At 35.4% G+C, this 24,088-nt stretch overlaps 1 protein-coding gene across 1 annotated transcript; it reads right to left on the bottom strand.

Annotated features, from left to right (window-relative positions):
• Positions 1–1,281: 1,281 nt before the first annotated feature.
• On the bottom strand, positions 1,282–23,048 carry LOC126973799 (gamma-aminobutyric acid receptor subunit beta-like). Its single transcript, XM_050821128.1, has 10 exons — positions 22,886–23,048; positions 18,425–18,525; positions 16,793–16,860; positions 14,074–14,219; positions 13,217–13,374; positions 11,407–11,522; positions 7,840–8,008; positions 4,685–4,930; positions 3,243–3,428; positions 1,282–1,530 (listed from the first exon to the last, which is right to left on the bottom strand). The coding sequence occupies exons 1-10, from the start codon at positions 22,978–22,980 to the stop codon at positions 1,352–1,354; spliced, it is 1,464 nt and encodes a 487-aa protein (XP_050677085.1). The 5' UTR covers positions 22,981–23,048; the 3' UTR covers positions 1,282–1,351.
• Positions 23,049–24,088: the final 1,040 nt, after the last annotated feature.

The raw sequence follows: 24,088 nt of genomic DNA, 5'->3' as shown, positions 1-24,088 counted from the left end.
TACCTACGTTTTTATTTAGTGCCCGCTCGAGTTTTATACGCATTTACGTAGGCACCTTAGCCCTGGATGTAAAAGATGGAAATTAAATAAGAGCTAATCAAGTTTTATGGTTTTGAAATAAATTTGTTATTATTAACAAACATTTATGTACTTAGGGCTACAAACCGTGCTCTTAAATTTATAAAAGGTTCTCTATTTCTTGCAAATTTACTATGAAATCAATGAAACTTATAGAGTACTTTGAAATGTCATTTTTACATATACTGACTCTATGGCACATGCCAGCAATCCGTACTAACAAACTACAAAAAAGACTTTCTTAGTGAAACATTTACATGTTGATACCTAAACTAAATATAATATCAATGTGAAAAGTGTTCGGTCAAAAAAATACGTATTTCTTTTTATTAATTTGTTCTCTTCATTTATTCTCTCTGAAATGCTATATACTCTTTTTTTATGAAAATGAGGGACGAGACAAGCAGGACGTTCAGCTGATGGTAACTTATAAGCCCTGCCCATTACAAGACTCCAAAACTTCTGAGCGGCACTACAGCTGCACTCGTCACCTTGAGACATAAGATGTTATGTCTCATTTGTTCAGTTATTTCACTAGATATGGCGCCCTTCAGACCGAAACACAATGATGATTACACAGTACTTACTGCTTCACGGCAGAAATAGGCGCCATTGTGGTACCCATAATCTAGCCGGCATCCTGTGCAAATTAGCCATGGATGCCAATCTACAATAAAGAGAATTATTACTGAGACTCAGTTTATAAAATATAATTTGTTTTCTAATTTTGTTCCACTTTGCTTTTTATTTACATTATTGATAGTTCGAGCAGGGGAACAGTTATTGTGGAATTAATACGTAGGTATTGCAAACCTAGTAAAAGCATATTATTACCAGTAATAATTGTTAATATACAAACCAGGTCATCTCAGTGTGATCCTGTAAAGATAAACATTAATGACCTTACAAATAAACTTGGTATAAAGTTATATCTGAGAACAACCCAAGAATATGCAAAACAATTCTGAAGTTTTCCGAATGTCAGGCAGCCTCGGAAAAAAACGCGGGAAACGTAATACGTCCAAATAGACCAATCATAAGCAAAATATCAATTTGTAAACATTTTGCATATTCTTGGTTTATTCTCAATTATAACTTTATACCAATCTTACCTTACAAATAAAGCTGTAAAGGTTTTATTTTAATAAAATACCGACGAATGATAGAAGAATATGAAGACAAAACATATGAAGACAAAACAATGACACAGAGTACGCGCTAAATACCGCCATTTTATTCGACGCCCTGTACTGAGGTTTGTTACGTTGGATGCTTAATCAATTACATAGAAGCCCCAATAGATGGCGTTAAATATAAGAAAACATATTGGGAATATAACTCGAGAGTACGTGTCTATTACATTGACGTCACGGATCTTTGGCATGGATGACTTAATGACAGTTGCACTCTTACGTAGAGCATGCATCATACGAGGCTTGTGGCTGGCACTATCTGAAAAAAAATCATACAAACCTCTTAAAAAATATCAATTCAAGTTAGAAATTGAACAGAATGTCTGCACCTTAACCGAATACAGTTATAATTAAAACGAAAAGCAATTATATTTTTTGCCATTATAAACAATGCAGTGGGAGGCTCCTTTGCACAGGAAGCCGGCTAGATTATGACTACCACAACGGTGCCTATTTTTGCCGTGAAGCAGTAGCTTCATTGTATTTTGTATGTTGTTGTATGCACATTACTATGTGTAAACATTACTGTGTTTCGGTCTGAAGGTCGCCGTAGTGAAATTACTGTGCAAATGAGACTTAACATCTTATGTCTCAAGGTGACGAGCGCAATTCTAGTGCCGCTCGGAATTTTTGAGTTTTTCAAGAATCCTGAGCGGCACAACATTGTTATGGATAGGGCGAATCAATTACCATTAGCTGAACGTCCTGCTCGTCTCGTCCATTATTTTCATAAAAAAAATGCAAGTATGGATATAAATTTCGGTTCATTACATATTAGCTTATTGCTTTCTATCAGACAGACCCATCATACAGTCCATTTTGACTTTGATCCCTTTTGCTTTGCAGAACTTAAGATCGCCCCTCCTGTCCTGTCTATTGTCAGCACGACCATGATCGAAAGCATGTTGTTCTAAAGCATACTGCCTGTTGACGACAAGCAAGATAAAGCGATATCATTGAACAAAAATTGTGCAGAAATTCCATAAAACTTCTTCCAGGCAATAAGTCCTTTTGAGTAATCCTTAAAAATTGTGAAATAAATGTTTATCAAATAGAATCTCCATTACATGCACGAGGTTTCTATCGCAATGTTTTCTTTACTTTTACAATTTAATGACTACATTATGAACGACTAAATCTCAGGTAAAATTTGTTGGTAGTTGTACGTACGTATCCCATAGGGATGGGAAAACCGTAAAACCACAGAGTAGGTTTGCTCTGTGGTTTTACGTACTTACTTATTTCTTGAAATTTGTAGATACAACGCACAAGATACCATAATTTATTTTTTTAAAGAGAAAGATGCTATAATAACGAACAAGCGTTTGTATAAAAATTAACACGGTTTGGCCGCTCTTAAAAAGATTTTGACTGGACTAGATTCGTATATTCGTCTCGTCAACGATGCTTAAATTGGTACCATCCAATTTACAGACGAGTAAAAAAAGAAGGACTCCACGCCGTGATATTAGCAAGTGAAGCACCTTTAGGCTGCTGTGTGTGTGGTTACGGGGGATACCAGTAACACAATTACAATTGACTCCGATTTTTTTTAATTCTGATAGATTGTTTCCTAAAATAAAAATAAATATCTCGGATGTATATATGAGTATATAGATAAATTACATAATAAAAACAATAAGGTTAGATTCCTGTAGCTGTGTGAAGAATTGTTTTTACACTTTTCCAAAACGCACGACGGCATTTTTAAAATATTTTATTAAGACTCAAACTGATCTGTCACAGATGATGTACAAATATCATAATGGCGGCCAATTGGCTTGTATTAGTGTGTGTGCGTGGGGCTACGTATTTACACGTTAGCCGGCTTGTTTGATGCTTCACTGCTGTGTAAGGTGACCTGTGTCCTTCTTTTTTTACTGATCCGTGAATCCAAATATACAATTTGGCAATTTATCAATTAAGATTGTACTTAATTGAGAATTTCATTAGTATAGTATATTTGATTACTTTTAGATGTCCTAGAGTGTGGTCGTGTTCTATATCTCATGGTGCTGTAGTCTCTCTGAAGCCTCAAGGACGGGGCCCCCACGGCCGCGGGTAGAGGCTTCGACCTGAGCCCCAAGAGTGGCGACAACCTTCCTGATCCTGCACTACATTCACGGAGAGCTATTATTTCTTCTGGAGATCGAGACCCTGAAAATTATAATAATTATACAAATTAAATTTGTAAGCAACATTTATGAACGATGCGGGACTCGAACCCGAGCGCTCTTTCCAACTGATTCTACCGTTCGAGTACAGATATGTCGTAAATTTTGATATATCTTGCTAGACTCTCAGGTTGTGGCTTCACCTACAGGATCTACTGTAAAGTAAATTAAAAAGTAAAATATAAAGATAAAAATTGACTTAAGATGTCGCTTTTTCAAATCTCAACATTTTATTATTTTTAAAGTAATATCACTTTACGTATATGCGTACTCGAACGGTTGGCTTAGTTGGAAAGAGGGCTCAGACGGAACCCGAGTAGGTGCGGGTTGGAGTCCCACACCGTTCATAAATAAAGTACATTTAAAGACAATAAGACAGACTAGAGTGTTTGTAGAGCCTGTTTGCCCTCTAGACCTGCCCTCTGGTCAACAAGTCCATGGCCGACGTGAAGTTGGTCGTGGAGTCGCCGCGCGTCGTGTGTCTGTCAATTGTCAACTACATTCATAAACGTCAACGTGCGAATTTCATTACATTACGATCAAGACTTCGACACACGTATTTTTAATTAAACCAATTGTAATACGAATTATAATTAGAAGGAAAAATAAAAATATTTCAATATTCGAAATAAAATTTATTCATTGATGAGGACCCGATTATTCAATTCAGAAAAACGATTAGGCAGGAAATAATCGATAGAACCCGTGGTCAGAAGAGCTACGCCACAGAGCCAGCAGCAGTGAAATAAAGATAATATGCAAAAGAGATTTACATCGAGGAAAAGATGAGTTGCTTATACTAACTACAGCACTCATTGTATTTTTCTTTTTCTACGGAACAAATGAGCATGCGGGTCATCAGATGTTAAGTGATCACCGCCGCCCACAATCTCTTGTAACAACAGAACATTCACAGGAGCGTTGCCGGTCTTTCCGGAAGGTGCATGTGCCTTTTTGAAGGTACCCGTGTCAAATTATGTTTCAGTTTTTGTCGCGTTATGCGTAGTTTAAATCTGTGGCAGAGATCAGGTCAAACAGCTCTTCGGAACACACCCGTGACAAATGCGGCAGAAGACATAATGAAGTGACGTCACTACACAACACCAAAGTGACAGAGCCATTAAAAGAGCACTGGATTTCTATTGAATACCTTTATCCTTGCCTTCTTTTACCTACACAATGGCTAGAAAACCCTTCATAGCTATCTTTTATAATTAAATAACCAAAAATCATACAAACCACTAGTCCTAAGGTCCTTTTCAACGCTTGTGCTCGCAGAGAGGTCCCGGTTTTTTAACTTGGCGCGCTTCCTGGCCCGTGCTCCCCAGTACGTGTAGTTGACCGCCGCGTACTCCAGAAGAGCGGCGAACACGAATACGAAAGACATCACCAGGTATATGTCGATAGCCTTCACATACGAGATGCGGGGCAGACTGCTGCGGACGCCCGTACTTATTGTGGTCATCGTCAGGACAGTTGTGATGCCTGAGTTAAATGCAATGACATTACCATAATACTATATACCTTAGACACAAGATTCCATACATGATTCTATATCTAATAACCCGAGATACAAGATTCCATATATGATTCTATATCTCATAGCCTGAGATACAAGATTCCATACATGATTCTATATCTAATAACCCGAGATACAAGATTCCATACATGATTCTATAACTAAATACCCGAAATACAAGATTCCATGCATGATTCTATATCTAATAACTCAAGATACAAGATTCCATATATGATTCTGTATCAAATAACCCGAGAAACAAGATTCCATATATGATTCTATATCTAATAACCCGAGGTACAATATTCCATACATGATTCTATATCTAATAACCCGAGATACAAGATTCCATACAAAAGTTAGAATTAACATGTCCCAATCGACATAATAAATAAATTAAAAAGCTCTTCTAAGTTCACTTTTCAAGCTTCATGGTGTGGCCCAGTTAGCATTTATAATTATTTTTATCTATGTTGACTACTTGTAAATTGCCTTTTAAATAATGTCAAAATATTGGAAAACTTACAAATCCTCTAAAAATATATATTGTTAAAATTTAAGTATTTCAATTATTACGGAGCTTGTAACATGACATACTTATTTAATCAAAGTTTCCATTTCTGTTTGTGATAAAAAATTGAAAATATTCTCCGATTTTACGTTAATGCATGACAATGCGCGTTTACATACAGCTCGGCGAAACAGTCAATACTAGGCAACGGAGAACGTCCGGGTATTGCCCTGGCCTGCACAATCGCCAGACCTAAACCCCATCGAGCAAGCATGGGACATGCTCCAGAGACGTGTTTTGAAGGACTGGACGGAGTGACAACAACCCAACAGCTGAAGGATTTGCTAAAATTCCATTGGGAGCGAATACCGCAAGATGACGTAAACAGTCTCATTAATTCAATGAATACTCGTTGCCGACAAGTTCTGTATAGCAGAGGATGCCATACTTTGTATAAAGTTATCATATTCATTCACAATAAATTCATTTTCTGTAGAAATTTCATTTTGTTAAAAAAATGTTTAGTTGCTCATGTACCTTAGTTTCTGCAGTATATTCTAATATTGTTAATTTCTGTTATTAAAAGAACTTATAAAGACAACAGCTGTTATCTTTACAACATAGGACCCTAAAAATATTATTTAAAAAATAAAATACAACGTTATAATGTGAAAAACCATCCTAAAATTTAAATTAGTACAAGTTGCTAGACTAGACTTTTTGTGTATGATATACACACATCAGTAAAAAATAGATTACAATTATATTGTTGTTAAAAACCCTTATATGATACCTACATAGGGGTTCATCAAAAGTGTTAACCGTTGAGAACTAGCCTTACCTTCAGCGTAAGAGCCATGTCATATCATGAATTTATAAGTTAACTCCATTTAGGGGATATAATCTGAATGCCAGGTAATTATTATCATAAAAAGAAGAGTGTATGTACTTACGCAAGAAGTTAATCTTCTTTGGCATAATAAAACAAAAATCCTTAAATAAATTTATTCCTCGTGTTATTTTATGTTTGTAACAAAAAAAACAATATTGTAATAAAGAATGAATTAAATACAACCAATGAAAATATTAATATACCACATAATTTAGTTAAATAACATGTAATTAAATATCATTAAATTATTTTAAGACAATTACAGAGAAATGTTTTATTTTTATTTTAAAACTTGTATATAAATTGAAATTTATATAATTCTCGTCCATTCGGTAGACATATGAGTTACAATAGGCTTGGTAGCTGAAGTATGGAACAAATTGTCTAGTTGACCAGGTAACGTCAGGGTGGCGAATTTGCGTGACGGTGTATATTAATCGAAAAATTTCACTCTATTAATTTTTCCCTAAAAAAAATAAGTTTAACTACAAAAAACATTACATCCAGAACTGAACCAACAAGCTAAATTTCAGCTCAATCAGTTTAGCAAAATTTGAAATTCAGTCTCAAGATTTGCCTCAACAAACATACATTATTATTATTTAAATCATCATGGTCAAAAGATGGACAGTAGATACAACAATTTGGGAAGGACCGTCTGGCAAAAGAAAAAGCGGCAGCCCAAAAAACAGATGAGTAGATGACATAATAAAAATGGCAGGAAAAGAATGGATAGGAAAAGCACAGAAGAGGGATACATGGAGTAAGCTGGAGGTGGCCTATACTCGTACCCAGCGCGGGGCTGCAATAATATAACTTTTATATTATATGCGTAGTTTTAAGATAATATTATATATTCGAAGATTGTTGAAATGAATTAAGGCTTCCTGTCTTATTCATAATGACTTAGCGGAGATTTAAAACATCGCTAATATACACTTGTTAAAAAATGGTATTCATAATCGCATATTAGAGCTAATTATAGTAGCAAGGATCCTTCTGTAAACCTATTTTAAGCACTCGAACGCAAATAAACATAGCTGACATCGATCATCTGTCTCGTATTTGACGATAAATAATGTGATAAATAGCTTCGCGCTCGAAGTTTTTGGATATCTGTCATATATTGACAACCGACAGACTTCAAAACTTTGATTTTTTTTAAGTTTGAACTTATTTTGACATCGACTTTTGACAACTGACAAGCCTTTGAAATTGAAAAGATGTATGTTTCCATTGACAGTTCCTCATTAAATTTGTTAAAATCATGTTTTTTGTACGAAATGGCAACATTGAGTACTATAGAGACGTATTAGTTATGGGAGATTTATATAATGAATATGAATAAGGAATTTTATCGAACGTTCGATAGGCTTAAAACTCGTTTTAACTAATATAGCTTTATACCTTCGAAAAGCGATCTATTATGAATACGGCAGTTAGTATATCTATTATTATTAAAATCATAATACCTAAAGCAACTCTCGCTGAAGTGGCTTCATGGTTGATCCAGAAAGACACCCACGAGAGCATCACAATAAGAATGCTCGGCAAGTAAGTTTGAAACACAAAGTATCCGATGTTCCGCCGTAGCTTGAAGCTGAGTGAAAGCCTCTGATAAACACCAGTCGCTAACTTCTCCTGAAACAGTCAAACGTTAATGATGCACTTCGATGAGCCGTCCAAACTTTCCACAGATTTATCGCGCTAATAGTCGCTTAATAGCTTTTAATGTGTGGTGTTCAAATAATTAAAGGAAGGTAGTATATGTTATTTTTAATGAAAAAAAATGATGAGACGAGTAGGACGTTCAGCTGATGGTGATTGATACACCCTGCTGATTACATTGCAGTGCCGCTCAGGATTCTTGAAAAACCCAAAATTTCTGAGCGGAACTTCAACTGCGCTTGTCACCTTGAAACAAAAGATGTCAAGTCTCATTTGCTCAGTAATTTCACTAGCTACGGCGCCCTTCAGATCGAAACACAGTACCTAATGCTTACACATTACTGCTTCACGGGAAAAAAGGGGCGCCCATGTGGTACCCATAATCTTGCCGGCATTCTGTGCATGGAGCCTCGCTCAATATCATTCGTGTCAAAAATGACCGGAATCTAAAATGGCACAGCAATTACAATCTCGCTCAATATAACTCGTGCCAATAATGACTTGAATCTAAAATGGCCCAGTAATTACAATCTCGCTCAATATAACTCGTGCCAATAATGACTTGAATCTAAAATGGCACAGTAATTACAATCTCGCTCAATATAACTCGTGCCAATAATGACTTGAATCTAAAATGGCACAGTCATTACAATCTCGCTCAATATAACTCGTGCCAATAATGACTTGAATCTAAAATGGCACAGTAATTACAATCTCGCTCAATATAACTCGTGCCAATAATGACTTGAATCTTAAATGGCACAGTAATTACAATCTCGCTCAATATAACTCGTGCCAATAATGACTTGAATCTAAAATGGCACAGTAATTACAATCTCGCTCAATATAACTCGTGCCAATAATGACTTGAATCTAAAATGGCACAGTAATTACAATCTCGCTCAATATAACTCGTGCCAATAATGACTTGAATCTTAAATGGCACAGTAATTACAATCTCGCTCAATATAACTCGTGCCAATAATGACTTGTTTCTAAAATGGCACAGTAAATATAATCTCGCTCAATATAACTCGTGCCAAAATCTAAAATAGCACTGCATTGTAATGGGCAAGGGAATTGTTTTGGAGGTGCCCATGTCGTATCGTCCTGTTGGGAGTAAACTGTAAGTCTGAAGGTCCTTAATCGGTGTGTCAATCACGCATATTCTTTAAAACAAGGTTTACTAACGTTCTCTACAACATTGTCATTGAAATCCATTTTCAAATGTTTTACAAATAGTAATTACATAGAAATATGTACAGCGATTCAATGCGAAATACTTGTTTAGCATTGTTTCAGGATCGGCCGTATTGTTGGAATGGGTATTGTTGAAGGTCGGTTACAATCAAAATTGTTACAGTAATTGTAGTGAATAACGTTTTTATACTGAATCGTAGATGCATACAATAAAAATGAAACAAATATGCTATTGAATATAAATTTTAAGAGAAGAAGATGAAAATTTGAAGTATTTAATCAAAACAAATCTTATAACTATATTTACAATACTACGACTACATAAAATTAAAACTATCATTACGTGGAAGCGTACCAAGAATACTGGCAGCATTACCCCGTTGGATAGCAAGGCTGATCCGTTGACCGAAATAGCTGCCAGCGCTTGGGTTTCCAGTAGCCTTATTGAGGCGCGAAGATAGTATTTTGAACATTCTCCGCGCCTCTGGGCCCCACGGGCCAAGTGTCTCGACACCAAACGGCACAAAGATGTATGACTCACTGAGACCAACATATTTGCGACGCTTGCTGTCTTCGGCAGTCGAAGCAGCAGCCCCAGCACCAACTGACGTAACATGGACATGAGAAGGAGCCAGAGTGTCGACGCAAGTAGCGTCCCACACCAGCGCCCTTCCCCGTGCCCAAGCCACCAGCGTCATTCCATCAGGACGCTTGCCATCGCGGCGGGTAATACCATTTGGCTCTAAAACAGCTGGTATATTAAGAGCGGCAAATGCCCTGCGGATGACTTCATTAATGCTGGCGTGACGACTGATACGGCCTGCCGATTTTAGGCAGGATAACCCGTGGCGTCCAAGAGCATCTACCTGAACGCCACATCTACATTGATGTGGTTCATTCAGTTTTATACCTAGCCGGAGTGATACGCATATTGACAATGTCATATTGTCAAGTAGCGTTCCAATCGGCGCAGAAGGCAAGGCTTGTAACCAAAAGCCCGACTCATTTTGTGTCACGGCCAAAAGACGAGCACGCTCTGTTATGTCAGTAGATGAGATCAATAGATCATCAAAGGCTGACTTACAAAGAAGTGCGTCCCATGCTTTTTGGCACTTTAAATCGTCTGGAAAATTTTGAATGTTTGCAATATTTAGCCAAGCATTGTTAGCTTCGTTCAAATACACAATCTCTGAGTTACCTGGTACATGATTTACAATTCTAGTAACCAAAGGCTGCGCACTATAAACTGAAGATAGAAGATGAATATATTATTTACTTATACAAAATACAGTTTTTTCAGTTTGTCAGAGCGTCATTTCCGAAGCGGTGGTAGTGTGGGAGTGGTGGGCTACCAGTGGGAGGCTAGATTATGGGTACCACAATGGCGCTTATTTCTACCGTGAAGCAGTAATGTGTAAGCATTACTGTGTTTTAGTCTGAAGGGCACCGTAGCTAGTGAAATTACTGGGCAAATGAGACTTGTCTCAAGGTGACGAGCGCAGTTGTACTGCCGCTCCGAATTTTTGGAGTTTTTGAATAATCCTGAGCAGCACTGCATTGTAATGAGCAGGGCGCATCAATTACCATCAGCTGAACGTCCTGCTCGTCTCGTCCCTTATTTTCATTTAAATAGTGTTTGAAGTGACATCAAAAATAATTCTAAAGGAACCACTTTTGAGAGAATTAAGAAACAGGATACTATAATTTTCGCTTATACTACATCATTGCCTATAATATTAACAACATATAACTTATTAATAACTTATTCCTTCTCATCTGCGCTCAATTTTACATTGACGTCATAGGTTGTAGAATTAAAAATAAAAAGAAATGTCAATCATTGATCGTCTAGGGTCCGCTTACGACGTCATTTATAGTCCGAAGTACATTATGACCTCAACGAACCTCAATGAGCATGTTAAGTCTCATTTGCCCAGTAATCCACTAGCTACGGCGCCCTTCAGACTGAGAAACAGTAATGCTTACGCTTTACTGCTTCACGGCAGAAAAAGGTGCCGCTGTAGTTCCCAAAATCTAGCCGAGTAAGAAGCCCTGGAATAGAAGAACTGGTATTGCCCTTACTTGCCTCTTACGACACCCTTGGGCCTATTCTTTTTATGCCCCGGGGAAGAAAAGGGCAAATTATTACTTTGAATCAAATCATTGTTTACCTTTCGATCATTAGTTTCATGTCCCAGTATGGTGAACTGCGGCAGCTCGGCGTCTTCAACTCCTCGCACTGGTGTCTCTTTCCAGTACATGACCACATCCGACACCGTGTAACCATCTAAAGAGTGATCACACAGTTAGTATAGACAGCACAATATTATATCTACGATCTATCCGTCTATTGATTACTGATTCGTAATAATATTACTATGTATGTTTTTATTTCTATATCTATTCTACATTTAAAATAAATTAAAATGTTAAAAAACAATGTTTGCGCCACAGAAATATTCTAAAAGATATAACATATTGTGGTCTATTCACAATGTATATGCAGAACATTCATATCAATTCTAAGCTAATTACTAAAACATTATTGTCACAATGGTTCAAAATTATAAAAAAAATAGACATTTAAATGGTAACCAGTATTGTCTTGAATAATATGAATAAAATTTAAATATGTCCATGGCATCGAATTAAATGGAATCAAATAATTTATCTAATACGTTTTGCAGCTTCATTCGCTTCTTACAAGATGAGCAGTGTCGGGTTAAATGAGCGCGGGGCCCGTAGCAACTACTTTCAAAGAGCTCTTTATCAAAACAAGAAAAGTTGTAAAGCCTCCTCTCCACTATCGGCGATGATTGTTATTTGTAATATGATCGTCTGTCATCGGCAAGTGAAACATTGATCAACGTCTAAGCACGACCACCAGTGTCCTTCAGTGAAAAAATGACCGGCCATCATGTGGGCACGCGTATGCAATTACACGCGAACTCCCTTTGATGCGTGCCGGAAAAACCGACAAGTCACCGATCGTCGCGAGCATAGAGCAAGTATAGTAACTAGAATAATTGATAGATTTCGTCTCAATCACACGAGAAAAAGAAAACTTATGCGAGAGAGTAAAGAAATGAGATAGAGTGATAAGATTTTTTGTTTCGCCATGCGTGCCGGTTTTTTCAAGGTCAGCACACCCGATGCGCTAAACAAACTTGACAGCGCTGCACAGATATTTTATTTGCGTCTATAAAAAAGCTATTATTATTGTGAAACGTGTGAAATATCCACTATTTATTCAACATCAGTGACAATTTTAAGTAGAATCGAAGGAAATATGGTGGCTATGTTGTGTTTTACGATGTAAAAGTGATAGTGAAAGAACGCATATGTACACATTATGTACCTATTGTACTTATTTATATAGGATATTATCTGTTTCATGTTGGCCACGCCAAATCGATGTCTAGTTACTATACTTGGTCTACTATGACTATTATGGGCGATGATCGGCAACTAGAAGCGAATAAGCCCTCCACAAGATCGTGCTCGCGTGTAATCTTCTTTAATCGCCGATTGTGAAGAGGTACCATAATGTTTCACGTATTTGTGAACATATTAATAAGAATCACTGAAAAAATTCCGCACAGGCAGAGATGAGTGGGTTTATATATGTATCCTCGCCCTTTCGCGTCGGGCCCGTATCAATTGCTACTATTAATAGGTGGTTAATCCGGTACTGAAGATGAGTGATATCAAAATATTAATACCCGAACACGACATAGATCCCGCAAAAACGTTAAAATGAAAGAAAAAAATAATTTACTGATATGTTTGATGTATTCTTGTCTGTGCAAGCCACCATTTTGAATTTTACGTCACCGCCACAGAGTACCGAATACTAATAGACAACAGATAAAGATGATTAATCTATGTCGTATTCCAGTAATAAGAACATGCAGTTAGGTTTTATAGTACGCAGTAGCGAAGCCATTAAGCTCAGCTAGGTACAAGGTTATAGAGTCACACAGCTTTCAATCTCGACGGTGCAATTCTGGCTGTCGAGCGGGTAGTAGTGGAGGTCCATCATACAAGCCAGGGTGGCAGTGAACCGCATCCCGTACGTGATGGTGCCGTCGCCACCCAGACGCACCAGCTTATTACGTTCCGTCACATCGTGTAAGAAGCTGAAAATAATCAGAATATTCTGAGGATATAACGAGAAGGGAAATAAAAGGCAAGAGAGTGGATTATTTTATGAAAATAAGGCACGAGACGAGCAGTGCCGCTCAGGATTCTTGAAATACCGAAAAATTCTGAGCGGGTCTACAGTTGCGCTCTTCACCCTGATACATGAGACGTTCAGTCTCATTTGCCCAGTAATTTCACAATCTACGGCGCCATTCAGACCGAAACACATTTATACTTACGCCTCAGTGCTTCACGCAAGAAATAGGCACCGTTGTGGTACCCGTAATCTAGCCGGCATCCTGTGAAAAGCCTCCCACTGATAGAGTTGCCTTTAGTCGCCTCTAACGGACACCCTTGGGCCTGGGACTTCCCTGTTCTTTTTATGCCCCAACGTACGTTACGTAGCTTGTCACGCATACTAAAGTAATAAACCTGGCCTATTTTTATCGGTTGTAGATCAACGTATAAATTATCTAAGAATAAAATCATACATAACTTAAAAGTAAAAAGACACTCCGCGAGTTATCATTATGTGGCGATACTTTTATCATAAAAAGCGATAAGTGAATAAATTCATAAGTATTTTATTGTATGGTTTTGTATTTTATTTCAATAAACGTTAAATATATCACCAGCTGTATTTAACACGTTTACCACTATTCAGAATTGCTGTAAATAATGTAATAAACACTGACCTATTTTTATCGTTAGCGAAGAATGTATCCGGTACCCAAATTTTATCAGCAAAGTCGCCAGATAGGGTCAAAAGCTCTTCTGTAAACCCAAAAGCCAACCTTTCATCCTTCCAGTACTGATTAAGATAAAGTGTTATTGTGTAGTCCTGAAAGATGAAGACCATCAATTTTATGCCGATTTTACAACATGTTTTAAGACGCATTTAAGTATTTTTTAAATATTACCAGTTACTTCTAAACTTTAAAATATTATGTTAAAACTGCAGTTAATTTATAAATACAAATGTGGAACAATAAGAAAGCTTGTTATTAGTTAAAATGAGATAACAATTAGATTTGAATCAATATTTACAAAGTAATTATACAATATTGCACAGATATGCAAAGTGCAAAGAAAAAAGAAAGGTGATTAGATATTAATTAAAACATTATAAATTATCTGAACATTTTATCAAAATCTGTAATTTTGCCTTTATATAGCGAAAAAAATGCAGAATGCTATCATAATTTATTATTACAAGGAAACAAAACAATAACATCACAAGAACTGAACAATATAGTAAGAAATACATAATATAAATGTTATAGATGCGTCCTATAGTCCGGTCAATTTAGACATTCGAAGTTACATAAAGTCCCAACAAGCTGAAAATCAGTGAAATTGTTCAAAACATAATTATAAACAATGTTTACAAGTTCCTCATCATTCCCGTGTTTGGAAAAAAAATTATTCAAGGTCAAAGGTTAAAAAAATTAGTTTTTTGCGGTTTTCAGCAAAACAGTAAGTTTTATCATAAAAGTACCTCGGACAAAAATTGTAGATCATAAAATTATCTATAAAAAATGTATCAATACTTTTTTTCTTACGAGCCACCGTTTCTGAGATATAACGATTCAAAAAGTTATAAAAGTTGTTATCGTCATAATATGCACACGTTTCCACGCCACCTATGAGGTAGTAGTGTACTTAACGCGTTTTTATAGCTTTTTGAATAGTTATATCTCAGAAACGGTGGCTCGTAAGAAAAAAAGTATTGATACATTTTGTATAGATAATTTTATGATCTACAATTTTTGAACGAGGTACTTATAAAACTTACCGTTTTGCTGAAAATCGCGAAAAACTCATTTTTTTGACCTTTGACCTTAAAAAAAATTTCCATGCACGGGAATGATGGGGAACTTTTAAACATTGTTTATAATTATGTTTTGAACAATTTCACTGATTTTCAGCTTGTTCCCAACAAGCAACAAGCTTTATGTAACTTCACTCTCATTTTTTGGTCTAAATTGACCGGACTACTAACACATGTTTCACAGATACAATAATAACAAAAAAAAATAATATCGACTTGCCTTGCTCTCAAAGAAAATCTACGTAAGCACCGTTTTAATACAAAACAAGTCTGCTACACAAAGGCTGAGAACTGTAGAGCATATTTAGACTTTGCTCAGAATTTACTTACGAGAAACTTAGCTGAGTGTGAAGAAAAAGCGAACTTGGCTTTTGTATTAGACTGTATTAGGTTAAGCTCAGCATAAATTCAGATGTCTATTGACAGTTAAAACGTAATCAAAGATTACGCAAGTTTAGACTATTATAGATCTCAGCCTAAATTTCAATTTCAAATAATGCTCTCCTTATCAATGAAACGCTTGAAAAACCCGAAACTGCAAATTTCCGGGAAAATTAATTTTAGTCACGTTTCAACTCATATAAATCAAATTGCAAAATAAAAGACATATCAGTAGACAATAAAGAGAAAAAGAGAAGAAATGAAGATATTTTTTTCGAAGGTGAGCCCTTAACACGGTCGGCGAGGTTTTAGCTAGCCAGCCACGACTTCGAACAATATATATGTCAAGTAATGACCTTGATCTCTTTTCGTCGCTATTAAAAGCTTTGCGACGAGAGCTTAACGAATATGAGTGATTGAGACCATCCTTGGTACAGAACAACTAACTTGGCCATTATCGTTGATCTTTTAATAACCTCTCATGGCTAAGTCAATGTTTAGTTTGCCAAATGTGCTCGAAATTAGTTTGTTTTATAAGTAGATAACAGCCCATAAAGGCACAAGTGTGGGGAATTACTATCTTGGACAATCTGGCTCCTTCTCATGTACAAGTTAAGTCAGTTGGTGCTGGGGCTGCCGCTTCGACTGCCGAAGACAGCAAACATCACAAATATGTCGGTCTCAGTGACACTTACATCTTTGCGCCGTTTGGTGTCGAGACACTTTGACCGTGGGGCCCAGAGGCGCGAATGTACAAAGTACTATCTACGTGCCTCAATAGGGCTACTGGAAACCCAAGCGCTGGCAGCTATTTCGGTCAACGGATCAAAATATCTATCATAGTTATCCAACGCGGAAACACTGCCATTATAAAAAGCCATTGGTAAAGACATGGTCTTAATTTAATGTAATCTTAGTATTGTAAATATAATCATTAGATTAATGTTACATTTCTTTATAAAAATTGACGCATATGGTACGGAACTTCCGACCAGACAGGTATATTATTATTTCTTAAGATGACATAAAACAAAATATTAATATTTATTTACGCTATAAATATCGAGGTATTATTCGATATTCATAACTTCTCCACTAATTTAGTAAAGATAATACCATTATGCGTATTTTATAAATAAAAATGTCTCAAATATCAAAATAATATAAAAGCTTCATCGATCTATTAAGTACATGTAACTTACCATATTAACTTCTGAAATAGCATCAAAACTCGCAATGGTCAAGTCCATGCCAACATACAGGGGGTCACCTAAAATGTTACAATTTACAAATAAAATAAAGTAGTTATTCATGACAGGCATATCGTGCGGACGACCGCTGTCATTTATTATTCTATATTGCTATGGCTATGCAATTCATAAACTGACAGATGTATATATTATTACGTCATGATGTTATTAGTTATTTATGCAACTGTTGTGTAATAAGGGGTATTAAAACACGAATGTGGATATTATATGATGATAGTATCACATGAGTGTTTTTATACCTAATTATCAACAGTTGCATACAAGGCTTTATCTACACCCAGAATATGAATCCTCTAAAAGATTCTGGAACAGTTAGCTTACTGCTTACATTAAAACACCAATCCTATTAGTAACCTAATATCATTCAATACTGATTGTATACAAAATATAAGTTCTAGTGAAACAATTATTTATTTTAATAGTAATTTACATTTTGTATAGTGCAATAATTAAAATTCACTCGAATATAATGTTCTTTTGCAGCGTTTAAAATGAATCGCTAATTTTTTGTAAACAAAACAACAAAAGTATCGAAGAAAAATGGCGGGGATTCGAATAACCTACTTTTTTTTACGGCGCGCGACGTTCTGGTAGTGTGGAACGCGCGTAAATGAAAACGTTCTTTTTTTGAAAATTCACACAGATACCACGCATCGAGCAATAAGAATGTGTCTGTCTGTTGAAACTCTTTGCGTATGAAGGGACCGAAAAAAACATAGGAGTGTTGTTATGAAATTCAGTACAACATTACAACACTCGTTTGGATGATGTAATGGTTATAAGAACATTGGGTGTTTTAATGTTGGCAATAAGCTAACTGTTTCAGAATCTTAAATAGAGGATTTAAAGCATGGGTGTAGATAAAATAATATATAATACGGCTACTATGACTGACTATTCCTCGAGCTTTATGTATATGTCGTAGGTATATTGTCAAAGCCGTGATATTACAATTTTACTAGAGATAGTATATTGTCAATCAACTTCATTTCTTACAATTTAACGGCCTATTTTTAGTGACATTGTAATGTCACGGGTACACTATAGTGATATTGTAAAGCAATGATATTTTGATAATTTTACTTGTCGTTATTTTATGAGTCCGTCTCTGATTGGTCTGTTTGTTTGTATTTATTGTAATAGTCATTATTTTAAGTTACTTATACATTATGCTATTATGCATGTAACCTATACATAGTTCAAATAGTATCTTATTAATTTATTACTAAAAAAAATATTAATTTAACAAAAATGCAATAAATACGCGCGAAATATAAAATGTCGAAACGCAATGCTATTGGTTGAGTGTGACGTCAAAGTCCATGTAAACTTAATCATTGGTATCGTTCCAAGATATTATATTTTAATCCAATAAGAATATTCTTATCAATAATTTGATGTGTTTGATTACTTTTAGGATGTAAAAAATATAATTTAAGTATTTTTAAATATCATGCTTATGGGTACCCTATTCCATACCCGATGTTAATGTTTGTATTAAATAAATGTAAATAAATATGTTTTCATTTGATTTAATTTCTCGGTGTATATCAATAAACGTACCACCAAAATTAGGCCTCAATCTGATGTCGTATCCATCTAGAATCCGAGACACAGTGTGGGTCACATTCTCCATCCGATCCACCATCACAGTACGATCAAATCTGAAATAATTTATTTAGTTAATTCATAATTGTTGCAATTTATTTATACAAATTAAATGTGTAACCAAAGTTTATGAACGATGCGTGACACGAACCCGCGCCTCTCGGGTTCCGTCCGAGCGCTCATTCCAACTGAGGCAACCGTTTGAGTACGGATATGTCGTAAATTTTGATATATCTTGCTAGAGTCTAAGGTTGTGGCTTCATCGACAGATTCTAATTTACAGTTAATAACCTGGTCAACCCTAATAAATCGCATATTAGGAACTTGCTTATACAACATGATCGCAGAAAATGTTCAAATCAAAAGTATTAACTACGATATTCAAAAGAACTGTTAAATAAACGTTTGTGTGGTAAAGGTTGCTATAACATAAATGACTTTCTTAATGATTGCACAGATTGGGAATAGGGGAATGGAGCGACCACCCTCAGACTGTTAAATAATAAGTTTAACTGTACAATATTATTTTGTCAACATATTTTTTGATGAAAAAAAAAGCCCGCTGAGTTTGTTGCGCCCATTCTTCTCAGGTCTGACGCATACCTTTTTGGAAAGGGTGGTAGTTTTTGACTTTTAATAAGTAAATCACTTACATCACTCACATCCTATTATGAATAAAAATATATGAATTTGACTTGAAATATATAAAATAACATTACTAATACAGTGAGTTAGTTATCTTTATATATATCTTTATCTTTATATATATATATCTTTATCTTTATGTATATAATTCTTGTGTGCGTGTGTATGTCACTGAACTCCTCCTAGACGGCTGGACCGATTTTGATGAAATTTTCTGTGTGTTCCAGTGAATTTGAGATTGGTTTAGATTCTCAATTCCGTCTATATAATATAATTCTCCTGCTTATGTATATGTTAGTGAACTCCTCCTAACGGCTGGATAGATTTTTCAAACATAACACGTGTGTACAGGACAACGTCTGTCGGTTCCACTAGTATAAATGTAATTATTAATTGGGATATCTTATGGCAGTTCATGATGTTGGTAGCGCTTGTTAAAACATCAACTAATCAATTTAATAATATTGCTGACAATCATATTCCGTTAAGTTTTCTCCGCGTCCCAACGTTAATGTTCAAAAGGGGACGTGTATTGGTTTTCTAGCAAGGTAGGCACTGTGGATCTCACTAGTTGTAGTTGCAGTTTACTCCGATAGTAGGACGGACATAAGTTGTATGAGCCGCTGCTAGCGTATATGCAATCTGTAGACTGCCTAGCATAGGTAGTAAATTAACTTTAACACTAGTGCTATATTTAATTAGGTTCATATCGAGGTAGGCACTGTCTAATTGCCTATATGATATGCACGCCCCTGATGTTCAAATGAGATTTATAAAAGCGAATTAGCATTTAGCGCGAAGATTTAGCCGTTAGCGGATCCAATGTGTAATCCAGTTTCGGTGACGACAGAGCCGGGCCCGCAATTACATCAGTGGATTACGTGTAATTAGATTCAACAGCTGCGGGACGTTATGTGGCTTTAGTTGATTCTTAGATTAAGGTCTTATGTAGCCCAGAGCTGTGTCCTGAATGAAACATAGGATTACTATTTCATTGTAATCACTGTATATTGAACTGGCTAAGACAGGCGCTGTTCTGTAACGGCCGTTTTCAATAACCTATCTATCCTTAGTTTACTAGAGGTAGACAAATCTATCGTTTTACGTTTACTTACATTTCAGTAACCAATCGACAGATAGCATTGGACTATCGGTCGTTTACAATAATCTATGTATCCTTAGTTTAACGTACGGATACATTGCTGTCACCGTTTAATGACAAGATCTGATCTGTCCCAATAAACTTATCGACGGTAACTCACCTTATCCATACACGCTGTTTGTCAATGGGACGACGAATAGCTTACCAGCGACAGAAGTCTGTATGGGCATTGCAAATCACGCGTCCCAATATAAGGCGATAAGAATGACTTATCGGGTATATTAGGACAGCTTTAGATTATTGACAGCTAATTACTAACTAATTAGAATTTAGAAGGTAGTAATTTATCTCTATCTGTAGATAGTATATTGGGAACAGCCGTTAATTAGTTTTTAGGTATATTGTAGTGTTCAGTGGTAGTGTAGTGATCAAATAAATTTTCTTTCTGTCTATAGAAAATAGATGATGTAAGTATTCGGCAATAAAGTAGGCATAAACCATCGGAAATGTGTAATCTTATTTCACTAGTTAAATATGAAACAAAAACGTATATCTGAATGATCTTACTCATCAACTACCATTCCTTTTTTGTGGTATGCAAGACAATGGAAATGGGGGAGTAAAATATCTAATTAATATCGTATTTGTGTAAACAGCTTTTACATTACCGCTTTATAATTGGCAATTTTTTAAAGTATTAAAATGGACATAGTATGTGATCCTTAAGAGATAGACATATCATCGCGGACATACATAGAATAGTAAAATTATTAGAATAGAATAAATAGTGATTTTCTGGATTAACTTATTCTTGTGGTCGGTGATTAGTGTGATGAGTGTTTTCTTGCTTAGTTTAAGGCGAAGAGTAAGCAGAAAACACGCATACATGGTATTTTTAGACAAGTTTTGTGGTGAAAGTATAGCATTTGGAGCTGTTCCTTAAGTCTTATGTGTAGGTTGCGAATGCTTGCTGTTGGTTATAGTTAACACTGCCGAGCCTTTTTGAACTTCCATTTTTCTTTGAAGTTAAACAAGTTTTTTGGCATGGCGTGACGCATTTTTTTGGTACTTCTCTCAGAAAAGTTATTCTTATAGCTTGTACTTTTTTGTGTAGGTTCATTTATTCAGATTAGTAGTGAATAACGAGGATTGTAAGCATATAAACTGTTTTCCACCCAAGAATTTTGAAAATATTGTCTTTGTTACATAGATGGCGGGCCGGCAGCCGTGAACTCATATCGCTCAAGGTCGCTGGCATTTAGTGTCGCCTTAACGTTGAGTCCAGCAATCCTACACTAAAACTTACAACAAGTTTGTTGTAAATTGAAATTGAAAAAATCAGATTACTACAAATTCCCTGTTCATATCTCACTGATTATTTTTTTTACTTAATCTTGAGAATATTTTTAATGTTTTACCGATGATTTGGTTAAGACGCAAGAATAGTCCAATTCTCGGCAAAGATCGGCATTTGATTTTAATATTCGACTTCAAATGTAACTAGCAATTTAAGCAAATTATTTAATAAAATGACTTACGATGTTAGGAAGGCATAGAAAGGCATAGAAGACATTTATTTTCTCAAAATTGATTCCTTTAGAATACTTTTTGATGTCATTTCTAATATACTAGATACTACTACCGCTTCGGAAACATTCTTTTTTGCGCTCTTTTTAATCAAATCTACAACATTGTACTGTCATTGCTATTGCTATAAAATAATCATAATTTAGTCCAAGATGTAAATTTATTTACAGATAATGCCTGAACAGTGGCTGGGACTTTATTATAAAAGTGTATACATTTACCCTTAAAGCTTTTATGTATCTTATGAAGCCTACTAGAATTAGTTACATGCAATCCCTTATTTCTAGTGTTATAATAATGAAAATCGCTATTAAGAGCAAAAACTAAGCAAAGATTTCAAGGTAACAGTTGTTTTATCAACTGTTACCTCAGGAAAACATATTTTTATACACTGAATGCTCTAATAACAACAATTCTTTACTTTAAGTGCATAGGGCTCGTTAAGTCACTGTTTTAAAAAGGCCAAGGGCTAAAGTTTCAGAATTACCTCCGTTTGTGAGTTTTGATAAAACATTCTAATATTTTTTCCTAATTACTTAAAATTTATAAACCAAAGAATAATTCTTTACTTTTATTTATCACCTTCTTCGATTATTTATCAAAATATGAGTTTTTGAAATTAGTTACCTTAATTCAAATAATACGAAAATTATTGTTTTATTATTACGTTCCGTTACGTTGAGCAAAGGTGACATAAAATTTTATAAGCAATTCAAAATAACTAAAGGGTAGTCACAGGTTTATTAAAATACTTCATCTATTCATGACGTAAAATTATTGTCGGTTATACTTTGTTATTTTTGTTTTTGCATGCTCATGTAAATACAATAAATTTAATATCTATAATGTATACTGTATTCCACGTAATAAATAAATTTAATTTAATTTCGTTATTCATATTATCTTGGCGAGTTTTCTTGGTTTATACATACCAAGCACATTGCCTAAAACAGGTACTTATAATTATACTAATATATGTATTTTAGTTGTATTGTAAAAATACATTTCATTAATTTTTAAATTTATATTTATGTAGATATTTTAGCTAGCTTAAATATAAGAAATAGGTATATGTTACTTACTGTGCTTCTGTAAAGGAGAATAGCACTATCAGCAAAATCATAGGAAGCGCGACTTGCGACCCAAAGCATACGAGAAACGTGCGACGCGCGTTCATCGCGCGACCGGAACGCGCGACTTCCGCCGCATTGCGATCACCGACACCACTTCGCGAGCTCACGGTTCCTGACACACATTCCAAACACTTATTTAAGACGGCTACGAAAGATCGTGTTGAAAAGTTTCCGAGACTCGTAGCGGAAATATAAGGCGGTTACACACGAGCGTCCGCTGCCGCTGTTTCGTTCGGAATGGCGTCGCGCGTGCGCCACCCCTAAGCGAACATAAGTTACGTTTGCGAAAGAGCTGCCTATTTGTACAACTTACATTTCAATCAACATAAATACAATAGGATGTTTCGAGATTTGCCTTAGCATTTCGATTTATATGCAATAGAGTATAATGATATAAGACGTATTCTAGATTATATTATTGAGTATATAAGTATTGTAGATTCAGTGGAGGGTTAATAATGATTTTTAACGTACGTTGTGAGTTTTTTTTTGGGATAAGAAAAACACCGCACTTTTATTTTTATGAAATAATTATAAATGAGCGAACATACAGGGCAAACAAGGAAACAATAATACAATTGTAGGTTCAATATGATTTCTAACTTGTAATGAGATAAACACTACTTTTTTTGGTGACGATAAGTGATCACCGCTGTCCGCAGTCTATTGTAACCAGAGGCACAGCATTTCTGATTCTGAAAGGCATCGAAACAAACTCATGAATTTGAAAATCGAAACACATTGATACGTGGCGGGCGAGGATCGTACCGGGGGCTCCGTGGTGAGAGTCAACGGTTCAAATTATTGCACCACTGACATTTTTAGATGTATGTACCTACTAAATATCGGTTTAATTATGTCAGCCAGGAGGAGCATGTTCAGCCGGCGTTACTTTAATCAGTATTAAGGAACTATTTTAAAAGTAGTAATGTAATGATACTGAATCTTTACTGGTGCTTTAACTGTTTTAATTCTGTAATTATTTTATATTGTATATAGTACTAGCTGACCCAGCAAACGTTGTATTGCCGATATTAAAATCGCGATACAAAAGTAACTGTTGATCGTAGATGGGTGAAAATTTGAAGTTGTATGTATTTTTTAATGCTGACTCATAATCAAACAAATTAAAAAAATGTCAAAATAATAAAA

Source organism: Leptidea sinapis, chromosome 30 (assembly GCF_905404315.1).
Source record: "Leptidea sinapis chromosome 30, ilLepSina1.1, whole genome shotgun sequence".
NCBI classification, from domain to species: Eukaryota; Metazoa; Arthropoda; class Insecta; order Lepidoptera; family Pieridae; genus Leptidea; species Leptidea sinapis.
The sequence above is the reverse complement of the archived record's forward strand: the minus strand, read 5'-3'. Positions and strand labels throughout refer to the sequence as shown.

Bases quoted from the DNA above. Each gene is read 5' to 3' on its own strand.
- LOC126973799 (XM_050821128.1), bottom strand. From the start codon at position 22,980: ATGAACGCGCGTCGCACGTTTCTCGTATGCTTTGGGTCGCAAGTCGCG. The intron at 18,526-22,885 runs GTAAGTAACATA...AAATTATTTCAG, and splicing joins TTCTCCTTTACAGAAGCACA to ATTTGATCGTACTGTGATGG. The intron at 11,523-13,216 runs GTGTGACTCTAT...ATCACTCTTTAG, and splicing joins CACCGTCGAGATTGAAAGCT to ATGGTTACACGGTGTCGGAT.